Source organism: Musca autumnalis, unplaced genomic scaffold, assembly GCF_047663935.1.
Source record: "Musca autumnalis isolate F117 unplaced genomic scaffold, ASM4766393v1 scaffold_5, whole genome shotgun sequence".
NCBI lineage: Eukaryota > Metazoa > Arthropoda > Insecta > Diptera > Muscidae > Musca > Musca autumnalis.
The window spans coordinates 8,268,799-8,296,273 of NW_027412088.1; the positions used below are offsets into that span (position 1 = coordinate 8,268,799).

The 27,475-nt window shown below is 36.0% G+C and overlaps 1 protein-coding gene across 2 annotated transcripts; it reads left to right on the forward strand.

Annotated features, from left to right (window-relative positions):
• LOC141386528 (facilitated trehalose transporter Tret1-2 homolog) lies at positions 1-27,475 on the forward strand. 2 transcript variants are annotated; one of them, XM_073955158.1, is made up of 5 exons: positions 1-201; positions 25,343-25,641; positions 25,709-25,900; positions 25,967-26,275; positions 26,338-27,475. In XM_073955158.1, the coding sequence occupies exons 2-5, from the start codon at positions 25,365-25,367 to the stop codon at positions 27,102-27,104; spliced, it is 1,545 nt and encodes a 514-aa protein (XP_073811259.1). In that variant the 5' UTR covers positions 1-201; positions 25,343-25,364; the 3' UTR covers positions 27,105-27,475. The 2 variants fall into 2 exon arrangements, with proteins under 2 accessions (XP_073811259.1, XP_073811260.1); XM_073955159.1 differs by having other exon boundaries at positions 28-456.

Below are 27,475 nucleotides of genomic sequence, written 5' to 3' on the forward strand. Positions count from 1 at the left end.
ATGCTATGATCGCTTCAGCTAAACGTTTCAGTTGTGAGCGAAGTTTTAACGGAAACGGATCGGATTGTCGCTATTATTAAGGGATTTATCGCCGCCAAACGAAATAGTGTCACAAATAATAATCAGCATTCAATTCGAAAACATCAGTTTGAAAAAAAAAAAATAAATAAATAAAAATCGCCATTGTGCAACTATTAAAAAGTAAGAAAAAAACCAAAATCGTAGTAAACAAATTTGATAAAATACGAGTAAGAAGGCGTTATTAACAAACTTATGTTAACTATCTGTTCACATTCGAAAATAATTCTAACGTCATCATCAAAGTTTGGTGCGCTCGCGTATTAGTGTGACTGGCGGCCTATATCAGTTATCTAAACCCAATAACCTACCAACAACATCAATAAATAAAAAAAGTACCAAACTAAGTTGTTTAACCATTTGAGACGTTGGAAACCGGTATGACCACTTATTTTGGGAAAGTAATTTTGAAATGTCACTAGACTAAAGTATCTTCGTACAAAGTGTGGATAGTTTAAATGCCTACATATTTCCCGTGTGAATTGATGAGTGGTGATGTCCAAATAGTTGTTACTTTTTGTGTTTATTAACTACCTACCAGTAAATTGTTTAAATTTAGAAAGTTTAAAGAAGTTTTTTTTTATAAAATTTTAACAGTTCGTCTGCTTTTGAAACCTTTGATATGCGAAATTGATTGAACTTAAAAATTGTTTTTATTTCTTAGCGATAACCCCTGTGGTTTGTTATTAGTGTTGTTTTCTTATTTATTTTCTATCAAATTGTAAAATCTTTGCCATAAAGATTGTGAAAAATGCGAAGAAATGAAAGGGAATGAATCAGTTTATGTCAGCCTGTCACAGAAACCCCCCAAAAACCTTGACCATGGCAAACAATTGATTTGGAAAAGAACATACCAACCAATTGATTTTTATCGATTTGTGATTTGTTTACGAATTGTAGATAAATGATAAGACGCTAAACGCAACCAATTATGTTTTGCAAGGTTATTCATTTGCAGCAAAGCAGTGTGGGGTAAAATAATAGCATACATTTGTGAATTTTATTGTTTAAACTTTGTTTCGAAGCCTTGTTTGTTTTTCTACTTTTTTAAAGGGATATTCAAATTCGAATCATATATTACAGGAGACAGATAAACATGATCGAATAATTAAGGCAAAATTGAAATATATAGGAAACCTTAAGTGGCTCACTTATGGTCAATTTGAAAATGTTTGTATAAACATTTAACGACAAATATTTAATAATAATATTTTACGATTGAAGAAAATTAATACTAAAAAAATGATCTTCGCCTAAAAAAAGGCAAAATTTTCAAATAAAAAAAAAACAAAATCAGCTGAGTCAGGCTGGGGTTTGAACCCACGTCCTTGAAAAACGCAAGAAAAAAGTGTTGTCACGGCATGTTAGCGTTCAGAGTCAAACTCATTACTTTCAAAGGCAGCGCTAAGCGTTTGTCATGAAAGCACAACTAAATGGGAAAATCCCCGTTATTGTTGTAAAAAACAAAACAAAATGCATTTGAAAGAAGAAAAGTTCGAGGACATCGAAGCCGCTCCACATTCGATATGTCTGAGGAGACTTTACCAAAGTCTAAACATGCATGTGACATAGTGGTGGGTGTGTGGGTTCGAATCGTCGTCGGCTTCCTTTTTCACTTGCATTATTCATTGATCATCAAGCGCGATTCCAATGAGGAATTCATTAAAAAAAAGAAAATCAAAATAGTTTTGATTTAAAAAAAAAGTTTGCTAATAAAAAATTGATCTGCTTCAGAACCAAATTTACAAATTTAGTATTTGTGACAAATTTACAAAGGAAAACATTGCCTAATTTCCAAAAATAGTAGACAGAGAACAGAGCAATGTTTTAATAAACAAGTAAAAAAGGCTTTACCGACAGATATTTACCCTCAGCCTGGGTTAATTGAAACACTTTTTCCCAAAAAACGAATATATTTAAGGGGGTTTCAAAATGTTGGGCTATGAACCGACAAAAATATGAATTTGGGAAAGTATCTAAAGGAATGTACCGACATAGTCCATTTTGGAAGTGGGTCTTATTTTGGGTGTCATTCTCCTCAATAGATGTCGCGACCACCTGTCGTTTCAGTTGGTCACCATATAACACAGAGGTTTTAATATCAGGAAGCATGTACTTGCCTACGAACAACATAATATCGCTGTAAACAGGACCACCAGGTAAAAATTTTCAAGGGATCCTCTCTTTATGAGATATCGCGCGTACCATTTTAGTGATTTTTTTCGAATTTTTTTCTACAAGCCCTACATTCGAATTGCAATTTCATCTAATATTTGAAGAAATATTACGATATGCAAAGTGTGGACCAACTCAGTGTTTGGTTCGAGAGTTGTCGTGCTCTCCAGTCACTACATATGGTGTCATAGAGGGTTTTTACACTTTTCGGGCTGTTTTCTCAAGAAGTTTGGACTTGCCCCTGAAAAAACGTTAACCATCGTAATTGAGACAGCGAATGAAAGTTGAACAAAAATCAGCGTGATTCCAGAGCAGGTCTTAAAGTGAACTTATCCAAAATTTTGTGTGGGAGGTAACCGAAGAAGTGGACAAATATAGTCCATATTCGAACCGTATATATATTTGGTAGATAGACTAGAATGTGTAAAGTATCGACCAAATCGGTCACTACCATCAAGGGATATCATGCGCACTATTTTTCCGAAAATTTATGAACTCATGTGAGGGATGTATCTGAAGGAGTGGACTGATATGGTTTATCTTCGATCTAAAACTAAGTTTGGACAAAATATTACGAAGACCAAATCTTGGACCGAATCGGCAGATCCGTTCGAGAGATATCTTGCGCTCCAACCACTACACACGGTGCCATGGGGTTTTTATACCTTTCAGGCTATTTTCTCAGGAAGTATGTACTTGCCCCCGATGAAACTTGTACCGTCGTATATGGGACAGCGAACAGGAGTTGCTGCAACAAAAATCAAAGCGATCCTAGAGCAGGTCATGAACTGAACTTTTCCGAAATTTTGTGTGGGAGGTACCCGAAGGAGTGGACCGATTGGGTCCATATTGGAACCTCATCTAAGTCTAGTAGAAATTTCACGATATGCAAAGTGTGGACCAAATCGGTTACTCCCTTCAAGAGTTATCGTGCGCACAAATTTTCCGAACATTTCCGAAGTTTTGTTGGGAAGGTACCGGAAGGAGTGGACCGTTGTTATAACCCATCTTCGAACTTAAACTAAGCTTGGGCAAACTATTATGAAAGCCAAATTTTGGACCGAATCGGTTAATCCGATCGAGAGTTATCGTGCGATCCAGCCAGCCAGACAAACAGACGGACGGACATTGCTCAATCAACTCCAAATTGTCTGAAACACATTTCGTCCAAACATATTTGGGGTCCAAAACCATTATTTCGATGAAGCACATTTTGCCCGTATGAAAGTTTGTATTCTCTCGTTAGCATAAATGCTGCGGGTATAAAAACTAGGCTTTGTCGGTAGAAGTATACCCTTTACGCATTTGACACATGCATTTAAAACAGGTGTTTTGGGAATTTACGTTATCTATTTGGCAGATATTCTATGGAATTGACAACATAAATAAAACCTGTTTTATATAATATGTTAGATGTAAAAGCGGTTTTAGCATGTGACATAAAGAAGATGCAAATTCAATATGAGCTATTTTTGCACGCTACATCTATCGAACAATTATCTATATATATAAAAATGGTTAAAAAAATGTATAGTAATTCATAAAATGAGAACGGCTAGGCCGATTTCTGTAAAATTTTTTGTCAGTTATTCGCATTTTCGAGGAGAAGGTCTTTACGGAAGAAAATTTTGGAAAATCCCTCTGGAAAAGTCGGAAAATTGGAAAAATCGAAAATTGAGTTTTTGTATGAAATTTTATTCCTTAATAGCGAGACGAAGTTCGCCGGGTCCGCTAGTATATTATATATTCTGTTAAGTTAATGCTGGCTGCAATTGATAGGAGGTTGAAGGTAGAAATTACGAAGACCCCCATGGAGCTCGCCTATGAGATTGGTCGTTAAACCTAAAGAGCTCGGCACAATTGCTCTGTTGTGAGTCGTGTGACGCGGTAAAATCAACAGCAAACGAAAACTTGGCATCACTTTCAATTTGTTCATGTGGTTGTTGTAACGCGGCACTCAACGGAGCCATTTTACCGAGGCCTTTACAAGGTTCGGAAAAGGATGCATATCGGCCTCCTAGTATGGATAATCCCAAATTTAGATATTAAATATGCATTTTGGCAGACCATAAATCTAAACACATGACCACATTGAAAGTTCCCGTACAGTCTCTCTACCAATTCGCCCGTACATCAGATATTCAGTTTCCGGTTATGCAGATGATCTCATTATTTCGAGGACTTTAATACTCATCTCGAGATCTTATTCGTATTTCACTGCAATTAAAAAATGATAATTTGACACTTAATTTTTTGAAGAGCAAATTTTGCGTAAATTACCTAGGATACGTTATTGGTAACGATGGAATTACCAACGATCCAGACAAGATTATCGCTATTACCAACTGGTCAAGACCAAAAAAAAAAATTAAAACACGTTAGGAATTTTCTTGGTTTGTCTGGTTGGCACAGACGCTTTTTGAACAATTTTTAACTGAAACGTACCTCATAACATAGATAGCTTCGAACAAAAGGAAATTTCAGTGGACTGAGAAAGCATTTGATTCATAGTTCACTAAGACTTCTCTAAGAAGATCTATCTCCACTGTGATGCGAGCGATTTTGGCATTGGGGCCGTCCTCGTCCTATCGATGACGAAAACAATAAACGACCTACATAATTCCTTTATGAGCAAAAATCTTAATATCTTAATAGCATATCTTCTTTTTTTACAACGGATTTCTATTGATCCATTTTCCTTTTAAAGGGCTGAATAATATGTTTCGAATAAGCTATTATTAGAATGGCTATGTTATAGTGGTTGATTCATACCAATACAATTACTTTGTACTTTAACTGTTTTTCGTTTGTTCAATATTAATTTTGAAAATTATGAGAAATTCAGTTTAAGTACAAAGTAGTTTTATTTAACCGATTTGAACAAATAATAGCGTATTCGAAAGATATTATTCACCCCTTTAACAGGAAAAAGTATCGATAGTTGTAAAAAAGAACCCAGCAAAATGTTCGATGCCAAAGATGCTATTCAAGAATGGGTGCAAGTGAAATGGAATGTCATTTTTTCAGCATCTTCACTCATTCTTTTTACAAGAGCGTGACCCCCAAAAGATGCAATTCATTTTCAGATCCTAAGCATGTCATCTTTACTAACTCGATGGAATGGCATCTTCAACAATTCTTTGGCATGGCATCTATACCAATCCTTTGGCATGCCATCTTAACCAATTCCCAAGAATAGCATTTTCACTAATCTTTGGCATTTCATTTTCACCAACCCTTTGGCATGTAATTTTCACGTCTTGTTCGGAAAATGGAAAATGCTGTATTGAAAAATGACTTTCATTTTTTTTATTTTATTAATTCAAAGGAATTAATGAAATAACTATAATTTATTTATCATCATAAAGTTTACATCTATATTTGCAGTTTTTTCTCGTTGTTGTAACAGTAGTTAATATGTTTGTATTCTCATTTTTCTGCTTAATCTGACTCTTGGTCTATCAGTCGCTATTTATATGGTTTGTAACCACAAAGCTGCAAACTTAAGTTTCTTAGCAGGATTGGTAGGGCAATTGAAAAGGAGCAGTGTGTCGTGAGAGCCTGTGCTGTATGCTGGGCAGATGTTTTCCACGGTGTCATCAGTACTTGCCCTATAGGAATTTTGACGGCTGCACCATCACGAGAGTATTGACCCAAAACTACTCTGGTTTGTCCTGACGGCTGGCGCTTCTCAGCTGCGATAGATGGTGGATGTTCTCCAAGGACCGCATTCACACGATAACTGTTTACTGCATCTGCGACTGCATTCATGTGAATGCTACTTAAACCTGGTTGAAAGGCTTGTTGGTCGAGGTTCTCTCTTGTAACGTTAGACTTCTCTTTCTAGATTATGAAGACCCCCTGGGTGCCTGGGCCTGTGGTCTGAATTCTGCTATCATCGACCATGACATTCAACTCTATTGTTCCCAACTCGGCCGCCCAGGTAGTGAACAGAGAGGCCGTAGATTTATTGGCTGGTATTTGCATATTCCTCGCGTGGAAAAAATGGTAAGATCAGACAAAAAGGAGCTCAGTCTTTCACAAATGTCGTCAGGGAAGGCACCTGACGCCAATCATTCGCATACGTTACGATCTCAATGCCGTTTGCAGCGTTTGGAATTCGGAAGAGGTTTTCTTCAGTCTACGGGTCTTGGACTTCTTGATCCTAAATTCTACGTACTACTGTCATCCACACTTAAAATTTATTATCCTACGTTTCAAACTTGGGCAGTGCGTAGTCTGCTCGATGGCATCAAACAACGAGGGTGCTTGACAATATCAAAGGGCTTTGCTAAATCAAGTGTCACTATCACTGTTCTATCGCACAGCTTGCTCTGAGTGAGTCTTCGGCTAATATGGAGATGACCTTCAGCGCAGTTGTTGTGCTACTTATGGATCCTATGATATTGATCGGCAACTGGAAAGTTATTTCTGATGGTGGAAGAACTAAAGCCACAAGGGTCCTTGCTACGGGCGACAAAATCGGCCTGTAAGATTCACCTTTGCTGGCATCCTTTTCGGGCTTCAGTAGCTGGCCTATTTTCCAGACTTCGGGAACGATGTGTTTGGCAAGCGACAGGTTGTAAATTTAAGTGAGAAACTTGACTTCCGGCTGTCCCAGCTGTGGCAGTCTAAACACCGCCGCTGCACCGCAACAGAGTTTACTTCGTCCACTCTCAGCCACTGATTTTGTTTCATCTTACAAAAGCTTTTCTATTATCTTCTCATCACCAGTTCAGATTTCGACATGGACTCCAACAGCACTCCTTTAAGAATTTCTAGTTCGTGAACCTACATTTAATTTGTAATTTTATAACAAAATTTTTGGAAATGTATACTCTTTTGTTTTGATGTCGCTACATGTAGGGATGTACAAATCGACTTGTTTTTTTTTTGTAGTGATCTGTAAAAATGATTCAAATGCCGATGAAAAGATCGGATCTTTCACGACTTCCTTTGCATGGGTTTAAATGCTAATGAAAAGATCGGATCTTTCACGACTTCATTTGAACCAATGCAAAAGATCCAGTGAAATCATGGCATCTCATGGAACCACTTCCATAAAATTTTGCTGGGAAGATATGCCCGTTTAAATTTGAAAATGTAAGAAACCAAGATTTTCACTACTTTTACCGTTATAAAATAATAAAACGAAGTGACGCAAACGAACCAAAGGTATTTTTGTTGTCTATGGAGCCCAACTCGATAGAATTTTATAACAGAACCCTTGAATATTTTTCTGGTCAACTTTTGTAGCACAGTGTCATTTATCGACATTTTTCGAAAAATGTGCACTTTCTCAAGGCCAAAACTACCTGAAGGAGCAATCCAATAGTTTTGCGATGTACAAGAGAGTTCTTAATTATTGTGTTGGCTACAATTTTGTTCCTTGTGTTGGATCAAACCACGAGCTCTATCAGCTATAGAAAGACATGAATACCGTTAAACGTATCGAGATGCAACGATTGCGTTGGCTAGGCCATATCATGAGAATGAGCGATGATGAACCCGCTAAAAAGGCGTATGAATACATGCCACATGGCGGTGCACGCAGAATCGGCAGGCCTAAGCTTCGATGGAGCAAACAAGTGGATGAAGAAATGGAAAGGCGCGGTATTCCAAAAAGTCAAGCGAAAAACAGAGAGGAATGGAGATCTTTTCTTAGTTCGGTCTATGGAACTAATGTTCTGTAATGGGCCAACTAAGTAAGTAAGTAAGTGTTGGATCGAAAATCTCAATAGTTTGGCTGTTATATGCCAAAATATCCAAAAAACTTCAAGTCAAAATCGGGAGGCTTGATTTTCATCATAGACATATGGTCCAGTGGACTTTTTTGCTCAGTTCAATCCCAGGAATCAGAAACGCGAAGGGCCCATTAAGGTTTTCAAATACCCGGCCTAATATACATAGCTAATATTAAAATTCGAGCCGATTTTCACATTTTTTTGTAGGATTAGTTTTTTAGCCACAACAAAGAACTGGTAAATTTTTTTCATCGATTGGACAACAAATGTGTTCTGTAGGGCGAATTCGTGAAAATTCGCCTTTGGTCCCATACAAATTACTATGGAAACTTCGAAAAGTGTTAACATATTCCGATTGTACTCAAACTTTGGCAATTTTAAAATCTAACAAGTTCCGCTTGTCCAAACCTTTAGCAAAATATTCGAATTATAATCATTAATTGTGTGACGTTGACTTGCATTGAAATTAAATACCAAATTAAGAAAATAAAACTTGATATCTATTTCTGTTTGTCCAAAACATACTTATTACCCATGTATATTATAATCATTACTTTATACATTTGATTGCACTTATGTACAATTTGAATACATATATACATATTTGAGTTTTTAAAAAAACATAGAATATATTCATATAGTTAATATGCAAATTAGCGAAAACAAAAGTAGTAGAAACATTGTCGTCATGTTCCGCATGAGCAATGGCGATAGTGAAGTGGAGTACAATTCTGAGTCATGCCAGTGCCAAGTGTGGGCATGGCGACAAAGCCGAGCTGAATGAACATATTTCATACATACAATGCACCGGTACATACATAGAAATGCCAGTTTGTTACTAACTACAAATCTTTGAAATTTCAAAATTGTTGATCCATGGACTGTTGATTTTTCGTGGAAATCCCTCCAGTCATGTCACTGTGAGTTGTACTCGTAAATATATTTGAAGGGATGAAGAAAGATTAGTATAAATACATATTATAAAATAATATTATATCTTGCACATCAAGATTTTTTACAAAATAACTTAAGTCAAAATGTGAGTTTAGTTGAATTGGTATATTGGGGTTTTAGAGTCTGCTCTCTTTTTGTAATATGTCAGTCGAATTTATGACATAAATTATAAAAATATTATAAATTTAAAAATATCAACATAGAAGATAAATATTTTGAGAAAAAACTCTGGATAATCCTACGGCCAGGTCAGGCAATGTGCGCTTGCTGAGAGCAAGTGAGCATACATTTCAATGCATTTTACATTGAAGTTTTCGCTCACTTGCTCTCAGCAAGCGCACATTGCCTGACCTGGTCCTACGGTGATTAACTGGTAACTATAGGAAGGAATGACTCCCAATATTAGATTCAGTTGCAACAATTGCAATTTTGCGCCTTAAAGCTAATTTCTACATTCCTCACCTTGCCTAGTGTACACCAGGTGTAAAACTTAACAAGAATATTTGTTTTTGTTTTTTAAAGTGACTTAGTCTATCTTCTATAGTCATGTATTTGTTATTTTTATGAATTTATTTCTACTACTTATTGCGAATAATAAACAGTTTTTACTGTATTTTTTTTTCTCGTGTATTTGATTATCATTTAAGTTGATGAATTGTTATATGGACTGGTTTTCCGCTTGATTTACGAATATCGGTCTGTTTGTTTAACGGGATAATGTGTAAGATTCACCGACTGGTATTTAAATTGCTTGTCAACGAAACCAGGTGAAAGTGATATAAAATTATACTGGCAATTAAATATTGACATAGACAAATTAAGGTATGTCCACTAACAATTACATTTGGCAATTTTCCATGCGGCAGTCATTAGCTTAGTTAGAACAGCTAATCACCGTACTAGTTGTCAAAATACATTACATATATGGTCTGTTCCAGAACTGCAAGAATCTAATAATTTGTACTATTTTTCGATTTCATAAAGGAAAAATTCTTATCGTAGTAAACATTTGTATATCACGGTGCACCAGAACTTCCTTTAAATCAACGGTGCTTACACCTGGGAAGTTTTTGCGGATTCTGAAACTACAATGTTTATACATGAGAAAATCAAAAAAAAAAACGAGTAAGAAAGTAGCAGTCAGCAGTGCTGAAGGAGATAAACCCTTAGTCATTGACAAAAAAAAAAAAAAAAAAAAAAAAAAAACAATTAAAAAAGTATCAGTCGGCTTGGCCGACATAGATATACCCTCAGCCTGTGTAAATATTACTAGGGCCAAATTTTGGACCCAATTGACAGATCCGTTCGAGAGTTATCTTTTGCTACAACCACCTCACACGGTGTCATAGGGGTTTTGTGCAACTTTCATGCTATTTTCTCAGGAAGTATGGACTTCCGCCTGATGAAACTTGTACCGTCGTATGGGGGACAGTGAATACAAGTCGCTAACACAAAAATCAAAGCGATTCGAGAGCAGGTCCTAAACTGAACTTATCCGAAATTTTGTGTGGGAGGTACCCGAAGGAGTGGACCGATTGAGTCTATATTGGAACCTCATCTAAGTCTGGTATATACTTCACGATTTGCAAAGTATGGATTAAATCGGTTACTTCCTTCAAGAGTTATCGTGCGCACAAATTTTCCGAACATTTTCGAACTTTTGTGGGGGTGGTACCGGAAGGAGTGGACCGATATAACCCATCTTCGAACTTAAACTAAGTTTGGACAAAATATTACGAAAGCCAAATTTTGGACCGAATCGGTTCATCCGTTCGAGAGTTATCGTGCGCTCCAGCCAGCCAGGTACAATTATTTCGAAAATTAAAGTTCGGGCGTGTTTCATTCGCACACATTCTTCTTTCGACATACTGGCTGTTAGTCCCAATTTACATTAGGCGAGTTTACTTGCGGCAATTGTCAGTTTGTTGGTGAGAGAGGGTGCTGAGAGGCAAAGGGTTAAAGCAACAGTGTTGTCAATTTTTATTTGATCTTTCATTTAGAATTTTGCGTTTTAATTTTACTGACTTTTGTGGGTAGGTCAAAAAATGAGTTACAGGTTCGATTATGGTTATATCAGTTCCCTCCTTGCGGTACCTCCCACACAAAATTTGAAAATTTTGGAAAAAGTGTAATTAAAAAACATTTCTCCGATAGCTCTGTATATTTCAAAGCAACGCGACCCCTAGTACGATGATACTTTTTTCGGGGACAAGTTTAAACTTTCTGAGATAATGGCCCAAGAGTACCAAAACCTCTACCAGAACCAACTTAAATGACTGATGAATACGATAACTTACGAATTGATTATGCGATTTGGATGAAACATCGTAAAATTTCTTCTAAACGTACATCAAGCTCTAAGAAGGTCTATATAGGACAACGCCTTCGGGTACAACCTTCACAAAAGTTCTAAATTTGTCGCTAAGAGTAGCTTTTGGGCTGTTCGAAGATAGTTTTGAAGTTTTCACCGGAGGCAATCCTTGTGTTCCTGTTTACAGCCATAAAATACTTTTCGTGGCCAAGTCCATGCTTCCTGACATAATGGTCCAAAAGTTATACTAAAACCTACGGTGACCAAATAAAATAGCTGACGGGCATGATATCTATCGAATGGAGTGACTGATATTGGTTCAACGTTTGCACATTGAATTATTTCGTTTAAAATAAATCAAGGTCGAACATGGACTATATCAGAGTCTGATAATCTGATAATCAGACAACTCTTTCCGGTGCAGACCTCCCTTTGCTTTGACGCCTTCATTGAAGGCATTCCTTGTGATTCTGATTACAACGATATATTTTTTTTGCATGGTCAAGCCCATTCAAAATATCAAAAAAAAAAAAATAAACGTAATTATTATGATGGGCTATGTTGATGCATTCCTTCGGGTATATTCTACGCAAAGTTTAACACTTTGGGATTTAAGGCCATTTCGCGGAACCTGTTGCAATGTCGGCTAATCATTGTGATTATGGCTGCAACATACATGTGTGCTAGGGCAAGCCAATACTTGATGAGTACCGAAATGTCCCAATTTTTAGGGTATATTCTTTAGAGTTGTGCCAAAGGAACTATATGGAACTATCTAGTTCACTTCGCAGTTCCAATGGCCCACATTTTTTCTTTGAACAAACTGCGTATACTTACTATCACACGTTATATTTAATGATGTTACTCATACGTTTTGGAACTAGTACAAGGAACTAGATTACCCAACTCTAATATTCTTCATACATCTTTGCTACAACTTATTCTCCGTATTTCTTATAAATGTTCCAAAACCCCGCTCAAGTGGTATTCTTGTAAAATAAGGAGGACTGTGTTGAATGGTCCTATCAGTGGAACCCTACTCTTTATCATACCTGCCCTACAAACACCTTAAATTTGCGCTAGAATATGCATTTTTAGTTTTTCTATTACTCACATTTTGCGAAGAACGGGTTAACATGTTTCAATTTATCCCATAATCCATGATCTGAAGGAAAGCATCTACCGTTTTCCATTAAAATTGGACGAATATCTCACTGGTTCCACACATTTCCTTACTTACACTGTGCAACACTGGAAATGCAAACAACTTCTAATGGGCATTTTCTGTAAGTACATATTGAGACTACAAAAACTTTAATTGGGTTTTGTGTTCTTTGATCGGGTTTAGATTTTATGGCCTCATCTATACCGACCTAAGATTAGCCTTTTTTCCAGTGATCGGACCTTTATCTCCGAAACTAATAAGAATTTTGCTTTGCAGTCTTCAGCAATATTGTAGCCCTAAAGTAGTAGAAATTATGTGTCGAACAGATGAACTAGGAAAAGCTGCATCTAGCGCATCAAATTCGTTAAAAAAAAGAAAAGATTACATAATTTCTGAAGTTCTAGTCACTAACACCTAAACTGTTGGGAGTTGAAACAAGTAGCCATTATAAAAATTTTCCAAATAATGTGACCATCAATTCTTCAGAACATTCTGAAACTCTAAAATGGTTGTTTCACGTTGTTTATGGGGTGTTTCATAACATACCTTTTACAAAAATTATTTCAAACAATGTTCACACAGAATGTTTATTCTCATGTTGGGGATTTCAATGAATTATTGAAATATTAACCAAATTGTTGCTACAAACAAGGCGATAGAGGCATTTTACAACAATATAACGTTCTGAAAAGTTGTGCATTACATTCCAAAGAATATTTTCCAAAAGGTAACAGTAAGAAGAATTTAACATTTTGGGAGGTACGCTGCGAAATGTACACAAATTATAAAATTTTTAGATATATTATAAAATTTGAGGCAATAAATGCAGTTTTCGAATTCACTATTCCTCCAAATATTTTCTTCTTGCTCTTATCTACAATTTTGCTGCAGATGTCAAAACAAGATTCGTATTGGTTTCAGAGATACAGCCGCGATTTGTTTTAAAAATTCGATCTTTAACCATGTTTGGATGAGGCCATAAAAACCGAACCCGATCTAAGAAAACAAAACCCAAATATGGTTTTTGCCCATTGGTCCTCTACTTTCATAAAATTCTGGACAGAAGTTGTTTGCACGCGATTGGCTCCAAAATGTTGCACAGTGTTATTTTAATTAAAAAAAAAAAAACTCTCACGAAATTCCAATGTCTCCACTCACTTGCCCACTTACAAATACCCAAATAAAAACTGTTATCAGCATCCACAATGTCGGTTACATAATTTTCATATCAGGAACAAAAACAATAAAACGCCCGTTTGTCTCTTTCATCTGACATTCATCCAAGCGTTTTATCATTTGATTGATTCTTTATGACAGTCATGTTACTCAATTAATTCACAATTTTCAATCATTTCAATTTGAATTCATTAATAAAGAAGAAGGAATCGAAGACTGGAAGAAGGAAGGGGCAGAAAGAACACAAAAAAAAAAATAATATCATCCACTAGATGCCTGTAACGTTGGCAACAAAGTCGTCTTCCAAACAGCGACAACGACAGCAACAGTTGCCATTAAAAATCGAGATGCGTGTGTGCTTTTCAATTGAGTCAAGACCAACAGTAAATAGTCCCGGCCAGTTTCAGCTGGACAAACCCTAGCTTGCCATTCAATTAATTCATTCACAGAGCCGTTTGTTGTTCGACAAAGAAATATTTGAATTTCCATTCAATTGATAAAGTAATCGTATGTCGAAGAGAGGGAGAGAGGGGAAGGTTGGGGGCAGTAAATAATATAAATTAAACAGCATGGCAACACATTGTGGAGATCGGTCTTAAAACAAATAGAATTGAATGTTTTGTACACACTTGTGTGTTTACACAGATGTTTAGAGCTCGTCTTGAAAAAAAAGAGAAAATTAAACAATACACCTAGCAACAGGGAGTTTTTGGCATTTTTAAGATATTTTCCCTTAAGCATCATCTCCGGAACCTTTGGGAATGTATGTAATGTGGATGTTAATAGCTGTGTCTGGTTACCCTAAAATTTGTAACAATTTGTACCAATTGTTGCTGGAAGTCGTCTGTTGACACAAAAAACCAGCAAAAGAGAGCGATTCGAGAGAGACGTTTTGACAGTTCTTTCACTGAGAGCTTGCAAATTCTTGCTGGACAAATTTATTCTAGCAAGCACTTGCAAGCTCTTCTTCTTCCTGAAAACAATCAATCAGCCGTTTTTAGTTTTTTGTTGATTTATGTTTGTGAACATTAAAAACAATTTTATTGTGGAAATAACAGAGTCTAATTGTATTGTTTTATGGAGAACAAATTTGTAAAGTGGAAAAATATTTTTTGTTTCATTTTCTTTTTTTTATTTTTAATAAAATACAACGTGTTTGCTTCCTTCTTTGGCGGACAAATTGTTCTGTTTTGGCAAGTCAGCTGATTGCTTGCTGGTTTTTGCTGGGAAGGTGTCTGTTTACTTTTTACAATTTTCTTTACTCTCTGAGAAAGTTCTTGCTGGACAATTCTTGCTGGGAAAGTAACCAGACAGACTTAATATATTTCATAATTAACATATGTACCTGTTTTTGGATAGCTGTTTTGATTTTAAATTTGAAATGAGATTAATTGTTTAATTGCTTTATTATCATCAGTATTTGACAAGCGTGTAAATGTCACATTTTGTTTTCTGAGTTTATCAAGCGGGCCATTGGATGTACTCGTACATATGGACAATATATTGAAATAAAAGTACAGTTGTTTTAAGTATTATCAGAAGATTTCAGGTTTTTACAATATTCAATATTTACTCCACCAAATCCATTACTTACTCACATTAAAAATAGACAAATTAATGTTCTTTAAATTTAATTTTACAAAAATGTTAAGAGGGCTTATGTGTTATCGACCCATAGATTAAATTGATTGGTAAGATAGAAAACAAGGCGTTTTTCACATTAAAATTCAATTAAATGTACACTTCTAATCTGATGCCTAAAATCTGTTCTAAAAATCGAACCTATAAAAATGGGAAACTTATTTATAATAATTATTCAAAATAGTAATATTTTTAATAATCTTATAATTATTGATTAATAATCTTATAATTATTTATTATAAATTATTTTGTGCCAACTAGAAATTGCATTCTTTGTTTATTCAATTGATAAGTGTATATAATTGAAAAAATTTAATACATTGCTATTGAATAAAATCTAATTAAACTTCAATGGAAGAAATATTATGGCACTTGAGTATGTTTGTTGACCGTATAAATCTTTTATAAATTTTAGAGGTCGTATACAAAATTCAAAATTGCAAAATAAAAATACAATTGTTGTGCTCATAACATAGCTTAGAAGTAAAGAAGCAAATAATATACTGTAGTAACAGGCCCGACTATTTGATACCATACACCACGACTCTTGGTATATTGGACAACCTACTTGATACTGATTTAAAGCATTGCTGGTCTGCTCAATTATCCGGTTACATGTTTTTAATACATGTTAATAATACATAAGTAGAGGTATTTGTCAGTATCATATGCAATATCTCTAATTTTTTACCATCAACAATAATACTGTTGATATTGTTTTAAAACTCTGACGGTGTGATTTCAATATCAGATTCTTCCCTTAGAATATATCTAACACAAGCGGATATATCCGCCATGACAATAAAATCGCAGATAATGAAAATTGGAATAGCTGAGAGTCTTTTTCTCTATCTTTAGTATTTAACCTCGTTTGGTAACGTAACGGGTTTAATTTAGAGCTCAGAATTTGTTTCTTTAATTAATTAATGTCATGTTCACACGAGTGTTTCAATTACGTTGTTTGCCTGTCGAACGACGAACACGAATTAACCCGTTTCCACGACACCATTTGTAATTAACAGAACCATAAGCAAAATTTCCTTCATTTTTGTTTCCTTGTTTTCACAAAAATTTGAACTGAAAACACATAAAATATACATTAAATGAATAGGAAAAGCAATAGACTTTCCTTCAAATGTATTTTCTATATTTAACTACTTAGATTTCATTCATTTTTTCCATAAATTCTGAATAATTTTGTATTTTCAATATATTTTGATATGTTTCTATTTTCAAAATTAAAGAGAGAGAGAGAGACATGTCAAAACAATATTTGTGTATACAGACTTTCCGTTATTTGTTCCCTTTTTGTTTCTGATTTTTTACGCGATTTTGAACTAATGGACAAGAAATGTATGTGGAATTAAGAAGGAAACACAACCATCTTCGTTCTGCATCTGTATAAAATGTTTAGTTCATTATTTTTCATTCATCTTTTTCCTTTTTTCTAAAAATTTTTGTGTTTTCAACAAATTTATAAATTTTGAATTTAGACATGTCATAATTAATTTTTTCGATAAATTCTCTCATTTGTTAGGGATGGGACATTCTTATTCGTCGTTCAGAGAGTATTTCTAATCAAACAACGTAGAAAAATCGTCGTTCGTTCATAGAATTTTGTGTGGGGAAATAAGTAATTTATTCGTAGTTATGGGTCGAACAACGAATAGAGAACGAACGACGTACCGTGGAAACGGGCTATAATTGTACTTCACTGCTTTATTATACCCTCAGCCTTTAGGCTAAGGAGGGTATATACACTTTGATACGATGAAAATGTGCCTCATCGAAATAATGGTTTTAGACCCCAAGTATGTTTGGACGAAATGTGTTTCAGACAATTTGGAGTTGATCTAGCCATGTCCGTCTGTCTGTCTGTCTGTCTGTCTGTCCTGCTGGCTGGAGCGCACGATAACTCTCGAACGGATGAACCGATTCGGTTCAAATTTTGGCTTTCGTAATATTTTGCCCAAACTTAGTTTAAGTTCGAAGATGGGCTATATCGGTCCACTCCTTCCGGTACCTCCCCCACAAAAGTTCGAAAATGTTCGGAAAATTTGTGCGCACGATAACTCTTGAAGGGGGTAACCGATTTGGTTCATACTTTGTCCATCGTGAAATATGTTCCAGACTTAGATGAGGTTTCAATATGGACTCAATAGGTCTACTCCTTCGGGTACATCCCACACACAATTTCGGATAAGTTCAGTTTAGGACCAGCTCTCGAATCGCTTTGATTTTTGTTTTATCAACTAGTATTCACTGCCCCCCATACGACGGTACAAGTTTCATCAGTGGCAAGTCCAAACTTCCTGAGAAAATAGCCTGAAAGTTTCACAAAACCCGTATGACACCGTGTGAGGTGGTTGGAGCGCAAGATAACTCTCCAACGGATCTGCTGATTGGCTCCAAAATTTGGCCTTAGTAATATTTAGTCCAAACATAGTTTAAGTTCGAAGATAAGCCATATCGGTCCACTCCTTCAGGTATCTCCTCCACAAAATTTCAAAAATGTTCGGAAAAATTGTTCGTTCGGTAACTTTTGAAGGGAGTGGCCGAATTGGTCCATACTTTACACATCTTAATATATCTACCAGATATAGATCAGGTTCAAATATGGACTATATTTGTCCACTTCATCCATTACCTCTCGAACAAAATTTCCGATAAGTTCACTTTAAGACCTGCTATCGAATCACTTTTATTTTTGTTGAAGCAACTTGCATACGCTGCCTCAACTATGATGGTAAAAGTTTTTTCAGGGGCAAAACCAAACTTCTTAAGCAGACAGTCCGAAGGGAGTAAAACCCCCTTATGGTACCATATGGAGTGGCTGGTGATCGACTTCCATAATGGTCAATATCGATCCATTCCTTTAAGTAATTCCCCCGCAAAACTTCTGCTCTTTAATCTAATCAACATTTTTGTCGGTTCATACGTTCAAAATTTTTAAAACACTCTTAATACAAACGTTTTTTGGGAAAAAATTGTTTCAATATATACAGGCTGAGGGTATATCTCTGTCGGCCAAGCCGACTGATACTTTTTTACTTGTTGATAGAATTCAGTAAATACGACTGTATGTCGGCATGACCGGTGTTAGTCTGGGAGCAGGCTCGGAAGGATGCTGTCGGCTCGATGGTGATCGGGTTGATATGATGGTGATCGGGTGGTTCGGTGGTAATCGAGTGTGGAGCTCGGTTTGGTGCTATTAGGGTAACTGTCGGCTCTGCAGTCCTCGGGTACGTTACTCGGTTCTGTGGTAATCTGATGCTGTCGGTTCGTTGGGAATTGACGGGAGTGTAGATCGGTTCTGTGTGATCGAATGCTATCGGCTCGTTAGCAATCGTCGGCAGTGTCGCTCGGCTCTGGGTGATCGGCTGTACTACTATGTAAAGAGAAGAGTTGGGAATGGTTAGGCAACAAAACGAACGGATAGCAAGAAGCGGACGAAACGCAAGGAGCGAACGGATCGCATGTGCAGCGACTGTTGTTAGATTCGGTTCAAGTGACAGCGGTCTATGCCACACGTTTAATCTTGTACTTAACATCAGCACTCGACAAATTCAGCGACGAAAACTAAACATCTCATCTGTCTGGGGTTACGGAGTGAATTATAATTATATGTAAGTCGAGTCAACCAGTAAATACACTGAAGCCAACATATCTCTTAGTGATGGTAGTACAATTCCGAAATAGATAAATCAAGTGGTCCAAACAAGTAGTCTGGAAAATGTGTGTGGTGTTGTTGTCTCTACTGCAGTAATGAGACTGACCACACATTAGAGTGAGTTGTATTTAAAGTATATAGGACCCTATGTAACGGTCACGTTACTAGGACCACAAGGAGTACCTTCCGTAAAAATGTCCAAGTACAAAAATGTCGAACATAGGCTACCTCTATGGAGTGGGCCGATGTGGCCCATTTTCGAACTTAAACTAAGTTTGGACAAAATATTACGAGATAAAAAGCTTGGACCAAATTGGTTGATCCATTTATGAGATATGGGCTTTAGTGGGGGAGGTACCGACAGGAGTGGGCCGATTAGTACCATCTTAGAACTTTGTCTAAGACTTGCAGTAGTATTACAATATACATACAAAGTTGGGTACAACCCAATACCCACTTTGAAAGTTTTCGGCAGTGTACAGATTTGATGGTTGTAGGGAGATTTTAAAGCTTTCCGGCCATTTTCACAGAAAGTATGGACTTGCCCTTAAAAAGTTGTGCCGACGTAATGGGGGCAGACAATACAAGTGCTTTCAAAAAATCAAACCGATTTGAGAACAGGTTTTAAACTGCACTTTTCCGAAATTTTGTGCTGGAGGTAGCCGAAGGAGTGAGCCGATGTAGTCCATATTTGAACATGATCTATGTCTGGTAGAAATATTACGAAGTGCAAAGTATGCCTTCGAGAGTTATAGTGCGCACAATTTTAGCGAAAAATATTAAATTTTTGCTTGCGAGGTACCTTAGCAGTGCACCGATATTGCCCCTCTGCGAACTTAAACTAAGTTTAGACAAAATACAACGAAGGCCAAATTGTTGATCCGTTTGAAAGTTATCGTGCGCTCCAGCCAGCCAGACATACGGACATGGCTAAATCGACTACAAATTGGATGATAGAACGGCTGAAGTTTTCAATGACGAGCTAGTGGCAGATCCGAAGAGTTGCTCATATTATGTTAACTTCGAGAGTTATTGGGCGAAGAGGATTGTGCCCACGCCCTATAAGAACTCTCTCAGCGGAGGAGGTACCACCACAATTAACTATGAGCCGTGTCGCAGATGTCATCCAAAACGCAATCTTGAGGTCGATCTTGCTCTTGTCGCCAGTAACAAAGATTCTAGAGGCGCTACTCCTACCCATGATGAGAAGCTGTTTCCCGATTGTCCAACATCAGCATTGTAGCCATATCCACACATACCAGTCGTGGAATGGACCAGACCGTACGATGAACAATCAAATACATATATGTGTGGGCGCCAGCCGTTTGAGGAATTCTGAAATAAGAAGTCTAAGACACGTAGCTTGAACCAAGGCATGGTGATATTTTGGCAACTGTTAAACTCCACTTTTCTGAAATTCCATAGCCTCCAGGCGACGTTGGACCCTATCGTCGATGCCATATGGCATATGTGATAGATGATACATCAACACATCAAGATGTTTTCGATGTAGTACCTGCTTGGGTGTTATTGCTGTGCGCATCCCTGCCACTATTTAGTCGTCATTCTTCCCCTATCCACGTCAGGAGAGATTTTCATGATCTGGAAAGAGATGTCCAAAAGTACAAGCGATAACCTCTAGAAACAACGAGCCCATCAGATAGGCTTGAAAAGGTATTGCAGAATTCTTTAAGCTGGACACAGAGAAACCGCATAACTGAATAAAATGTTTATACATATGTATATTTTATTCACAACAACCGATATGTGTTTCAATTTGAAACACATAATACAATCCAGCTAAAATAGTTTTCCGAATTGGTTCAGAATCTCTGAATAAATTTCCGATTCTGATGCTGTATTAATATCGAATTCGGGACGAAAGTTGTATGGACTTGGTCACCGAATTTGGAAAGAATTTTCTAAGGAAATTCTAAAAAATATTAGAGTTTCACGACGAATTCGATCAGAATTCGGAAGTAAATTCTTGGAAAATTCAGAATTTGGAACTTTCGGTGGAAAATTTATATTTTGTAAAGAAAACTCGGTCCGAATTCGAAAAGAAATTCTGAAAAAATTCGAAGAAAATTTTAGATTTCTAATGGTTTTCCCTATTGTTATCATTTTGTGATCAATAGTAGAACAATGTACACTAGCATCTTGAAGCTATCAACACTAGCTTGAATTATTATATGTTGCACTTATATTTAAAAGAAATTAAAAATTGTATATGCGAATTTTATAGCCAATCACTTTGTTTTTCGACAACAGCCGGACAAAAAAAATCCCTTAGAAATTCGATTAGAAATCTAGAAACAACGAAGATTCTAAGATTCTTCAGTAAATGTGCAGCGATTTTTAAAAAATATAGATAATCGGTCCAATTTCTAGAAATATATTGGAAAAATCGGCAAATTTCTGAAAAATATTCAGAAAAAATCGAAAAACAGAGTTCTCGGAAAAAATATGTGGGACTTCGTTAGATGTCATTTCTCAATACAACTCGTCATAGCTCAAAATAATTTAATTAATATGTACCCAGCCAGCATTTTTTGAAAATTGTAGTCAAATTCGAGTCTTTTTTGATCCGACAGCACGAGTAAAAAGCTGGAATATGAGCTCATTTTCTGATCATAAATGACTCCTTTGTCGGTAGGAAAACATAACCTCAGACGACTCGTCTAAGCAAATCACAAATGAGTCTTCCTCTGCATTAGTTTCGAGTCATTTTTGCCCATTTTCTGATGGTATATAAAGTCTTTTTCGAGTCATATTTCAATCATTTATTGATGATTTGTTGATTAATTTCTGACTCTTTTTCGAGTCTTTTTTGGGTGATGTTAATAATCGTTTTTGAGTTTTTAGGGAGTCATTTATGAGTCTTTTTTTAAACGAAATAAATTAAAAGAATTTTCTCTTTATTCTTTTTTGTTTCTTTCCTTTGTTTTGTTGTCTTTTCTTGTTTGTTATGTCTTTTAATTATCCTTTATGTTGCTTTGTTTTGTTGTCTTTTCTTGTTTGTTATGTCTTTTAATTATCCTTTATGTTGCGTGGTGAGTGTACTGCTTCTTCATTTCACTTGGCAAAACCTGAACATGTGTTGTGTTTGTCTACAAACTTAATATTATATGTTACATTTATATCAACGTTTAGTAGAAACTGTGTATGAGAATTATTTACAAACAAACAAAAATAAAACAAAATAATTGGTTTTTAATCACCTAACTGTTCAAAATATGATCAGAATATACATAATTATAATCACTTTTCAAACACCTGCATGATCTTTTTTTGATTAAGCATTTTTCAATCTTCCAGATGAACAAAATGTGACAATAAATAGCAAAAAAAAATTGTCACATTTTAAACACCTCAATGATTTATTTGTGATTGCTACACATTTGTTGTTGTATTTTAAACTGAACTCTTTTTAATCATTACAGGGAGTCACTTTCGAGTCGCTTTCTGATCATACAAGCGACTTAATCAATTTTTGATCACCGAAAGGACTCTAAAACGACTCCTTAATGTGATTTTTGAACAAACAGTCTTCCAAATGCTAGCTGGGTAATAATTTTCGTTTTTGTACATACATATGTATAAATATTTTCTTTCATACATATGTATTTCTAAACACACATATGGTAAATTTCAAATTTCCTTTACAATTCCATCGAAAAAAAATTAAATTTTTTTTTTACAAGCACATTCACGATTTTTGGTACATGGGTTAAGAAAACAATCGTGTTTTCAAATCTGTTCGCGTTCACAAAATTGGATGCTGCGCCCAAAAGTTATGGGGGGTTTTATTCTCTTATAAAGAAAAAATATTTAAAAATTCCCTTTGTGTTGTAATACCAAAATGTATATATAAATCGGTAACAACATTTAATATCTATCCGTAGACGCCTAAATAGTTGCTAAATTTATTTTCATTTTCGCGGAAAATCAAAAAAATAATGAAGGAATCTTGTAGTAAATTTTATTTATTCTAACTCAGAGTCCATAAAAATCTCTAAAAAATAAATTAAAACCAGTAAGGAAAGGATCAAAGTCGGGCGGGGCCGACTATATGATACCCTACACCACTGTGAATATGTAAAATATAAATCGGAGCTATATCCAGATCTAAACCGATTTTGATATAATTTGGCACATTTATTTCCAGACCGAATTCAGTCACACATTCCAAATATCATTGAAATCCGACTTATATAGCGTGTTTGGAGCAGCAAATACGCGAAATCGGCCGAAAATATATATGGGTGCTATATCCAAATCTGAACCGATTTCTATATAATTTGGCACACTTATTTCTATACCAAATTCAGTCAAACATTGCAAATTTCATTAAAATCGGACGTATATAGCGTGATTGGTACATCGCATACGTGAAATCGGGCGAACATATATATGGGAGCTATATCCAAATCTGAACCGATTTCGATATAATTTGGCACATTTATTTTTAGACCAAATTCAGTCACACATTCCAAATTTCATCGAAATCGGACATATATAGCGTGTGTGTTACAGAAAATACGTGAAATCGGCCGAAAATATATATGGGGGCTATACCAAAACTTGGACCGATATAGCCCATCTTCGAACTTGATCTTCCGACGGCTAAAAAAATGGTATTCCCCAATTTTCAGCGAAATCGGTCAACAAATGCGACCTGTATGTTGCGAACGGACGGACGGACGGACGGACGGACATGCATAAATCGACTCAGAAAGTGATTCTATGTATATCCCTAGAAGGAACTATGGGTCTATCTCGCTTCCTTTTGTATGTTACATACAAATGCACTAACACATAATACCCCTTACCACATAGTGGTGTAGGGTATAAATACGTACAGAATCTAGACAATGTCCAGAAAAATGTGAGACCAAAATTTTTTAGATTAGGATTTTAAATTGCACATTGCAGCTACAACAAAAGACAAAAGTTTATTGTTGGAACATTATCTCCAGAATATATTTTTTGGTTTAATACGAAAAATTTGAGAACATTTTTTGGGAGTTATTCTACTATTTCGCTAAATTTCCAAACAAACCCTAAATTATTTTGCTAAAACCTCTTCAAAGAAAATAGTTTATCATCGTGAAAGTATATTTGCTTAGAGTGATAAGCAATAGAATTAGGAAATAAATACTGATATTGATATTACAATCAAAGAAAAAACATAAAAGTTAAAAACCGTATAACGCGCGAAATAGTTAAAATCAGTTGAGGCGCATGTGCTTTTCGCATAGAGCGAGTCCATCTCTGTCAATATGTTTGCATTTTTCCATGTTTCATTCAGCGACCAATGTGTGCCATCAGTTGCATCTTACTACACCAAAATGCTTCATGTGGGTAAAAATAACGCGATGTTCATATGATTATAAGGCGCATCCGATTTCAGTGACCCCCTGTTAAAAATACGTCAATAAGACAAATTTTACACAGATTCGTCAAGAACCGCGGATGTGCTACCTGATTCTATTTTTGGTTAAATACGAATACTACTCCCGAATCTCTGAAATTTATGACACACATTTTTGACAAATATCATAATCGCGTATAAAGGATTCCATTTATGTAAAAACTGTTAAGGGAAATCGCGGTTTAGTATGCGGATTAGTCAAAATAAAATTTTGCTTATTTTCCTATTTTCAGGGTACCTATATCAGCGGTTTTAGTGGATGGATTCGATCGCGGTCATTAAATCCGGCGCGGAAAAAAACTAAAATCACGCGGGGTTCAAGGGTACCTGAGTAACAGTTGTTAATTTTGAAGCCAAAAAATAGGTTTTTAAAGAAAATTTACGCACCAAAAATTCGACTTTGGATTCCTATTACTAGGGAGGTGTACGGAGCACACTCATGTGATATACATCAAACGACGTGGAATCACGAGTTCTACAATCCAATAAATAGTTTAGGTCATTATCTGGTTGCGCCCTCCAATTATAAGAAAAATTCAAAAAACCCCGATTTCAAAACTTCAAAATGTCAGCATCGATTTAAGGGGGGTGCACTGTATATATCGAAAAGTCATACATTAGAACCATATTGCCCAAGGGGTATTCTTCAATTCTTTCTTTGAGCTCAGGTCTGAATTTTCCCTGGTTTGACCAGAAATCAAGAAAAAAACACAAAAAAACTTGCTAACTTCAACACATTTTTACCCATTTTTTATATTACCACCAACACAACTTCCACGTAATTTATTTATTATGGTTTATATTATGAGAACCCGGCTAAAACACTTCATTTAATATAAATATAGTCATATTATATAAAATATATTGACAGTTCGCGACTTATTAAATGGTGAACCTCAACTTCAACGATTGTAAAACATTTTTGAATATTACCATATGCACTTATAATTTTACATAGTTATGTTAATCGATATTATTTTCTTTACAATTCCAGTTTTAATTAATAAACCCGCACAATGCCGAACGAACACAAAGAAGAAAATGGTGAGGAGTTTGAGGCTTTACGAAAGAGTCGTGTACCTCGAGTAGTTAGTGGCATGAATAGGCCCTATCAGCCGAAACCGTTGGGAGAACAAACACGAGCATTGAGACGTCAGGCAATAATGGTTATATTTGGCAATTTGGGTGTACTCTCAACTGGCCTATCGCTAGGTTTACCCACCATAACTAATGGACCCATGAAAGATAGCAGTGCTGCTGTATATTTAAATGATTCTGAGTTTTCATGGTTCGGTAAGATTCAAGAAAAAAAACTTCTCCATCAAATAAACAAAATTGATGTTCCTCTTTACCATTTCAGCTTCGGTCAATTTATTTTTCGCACCCGTGGGCGGACTGTTGTCTGGCTTGTTATTGGATAAATTGGGTCGTAAGCGTACCATGTATGTCTTGAATGTGTTCGGTTTCATATCATGGGTTCTGATGGCAACGGCTAGCCAACAAGATCAATATGCCATGTTTATGCAGTTGATGGTGGCGAGGTGTATTCAAGGTAGAAGGCAAACATATTTTTGTTTTAATTGAAATAAATTATTAATAATTTTTTTTTAAATTCCAGGTATTGGCATGGGTTTATCAAGTGCTCCTGTTGGAGTTTATTCGGCCGAAATAAGTACTCCCAAAATAAGAGGACGCCTAATTTTGGGTACCTCGATTTCTGTGGCAGCTGGCATCACGGTAGTTTATATCTTAGGCTACTTTATACGCGATGATTGGCGTTTGATTGCCATGATCTGCGGTGCCTTCCAATGTATTGCCTTATTGTGTGTCATGCCCATGCCGGAGTCACCCAATTGGTTGTTGACCAAATCCCGTTTGCATGAGGCTAGGAAATCGTTGAACTACTTCCGTGGTTTGGAGAAGAAACGTAAGTTTTCTTGCTATTTTTATGCGCTGAAGTCAAAACTAATCCGTTATATCTCATTTTAGCTGTCATTACCCATCCTGAGGTATTGTCGGAATTCAATTTGCTACAAAAGAACATTCAATTGGCTGAAGGTGAAAAGAAACCCTCCTTCTTCAAGTCACTCAAGCTGCCTGAGGTTTATAAACCACTGCTGATCTTGATGGGTCTCTTCACGTTCCAACAAATAACCGGTATTTTCGTGGTCATTGTCTACGCGGTGCAAATTGCCATGGAAGCCGGTGTTACCATAGATCCCTTTATGTGTGCCATTATGATTGGTGTGGCCCGTGTTGTTACCACCTGTCCCATGGCCTATATACTTGAGAAATGGGGAAGGCGTCGCTCTGGTCTTATATCTGCCTTGGGTATGGGGGTGTGTATGACTCTACTGGCGCTTCACAAAAACTTAACATCTATTCCGTATCTACCCGTTATAACCATTGTTGCCTTCATTGTCTTAAGTACCCTGGGTCTATACACTTTGCCATTCTTCATGATATCCGAAGTATTCCCCCAAAAGGTTAGGGGTCCAGCTTCGGGACTAACAGTGGCCTATGGTACATTTATCTCCTTTGTTGTTACCAAAACCTATCCCTCAATGAAGGCTGCCATTGGCAATGAATATTGTTTTGTAACCTATGCTGTGCTTTCATTTGTGGGAGCCGTTTTTGTTTATGCCTGTCTGCCAGAAACACGTGGACGTACCCTCTTGGAAATTGAGGAAGAATTCCGTAGTGGCAAGAAGAAACCCGCCGAACCTGTGGAAATGGAAGAAATCTATGTGAAGTAGATGGGATGTGTGGACGTGTGAACGGAAGAATTCTGCAACTGTGGATCGGTTGTTACTTATTGGACAGTTGATACTTATTGGACCTCATATCCTTTTGTCTTTGAGGATAGGCTGTTTACATACTCTCACTAACTAACCCTTGCATGATTGTAGTTAGTATATATGCATGTATGTATGTTTCTACTCACACTTAATTAGAGTTTAATTTTAAGACAAAACTGTGATAAGACTGGTTTAGCTTCAAATGTTAAAACAAAAGCAATTTTGTTTTTTTTATAGAAAAAAATATTAAATTAGTTTATTTTATTAAATTGATATTAAAATGTTACAATGCATGAAAAAAGTAAAAAATAAAATTAAGAAAAACAAAA

Excerpts from the sequence above, each read along its gene's own strand:
- LOC141386528 (XM_073955158.1), top strand. The coding sequence starts at position 25,365 with ATGCCGAACGAACACAAAGAAGAAAATGGTGAGGAGTTTGAGGCTTTA. Across the intron at positions 25,642-25,708 it reads TTCTGAGTTTTCATGGTTCG|CTTCGGTCAATTTATTTTTC; the intron begins GTAAGATTCAAG and ends TTACCATTTCAG. Across the intron at positions 25,901-25,966 it reads GGTGGCGAGGTGTATTCAAG|GTATTGGCATGGGTTTATCA; the intron begins GTAGAAGGCAAA and ends TTTAAATTCCAG.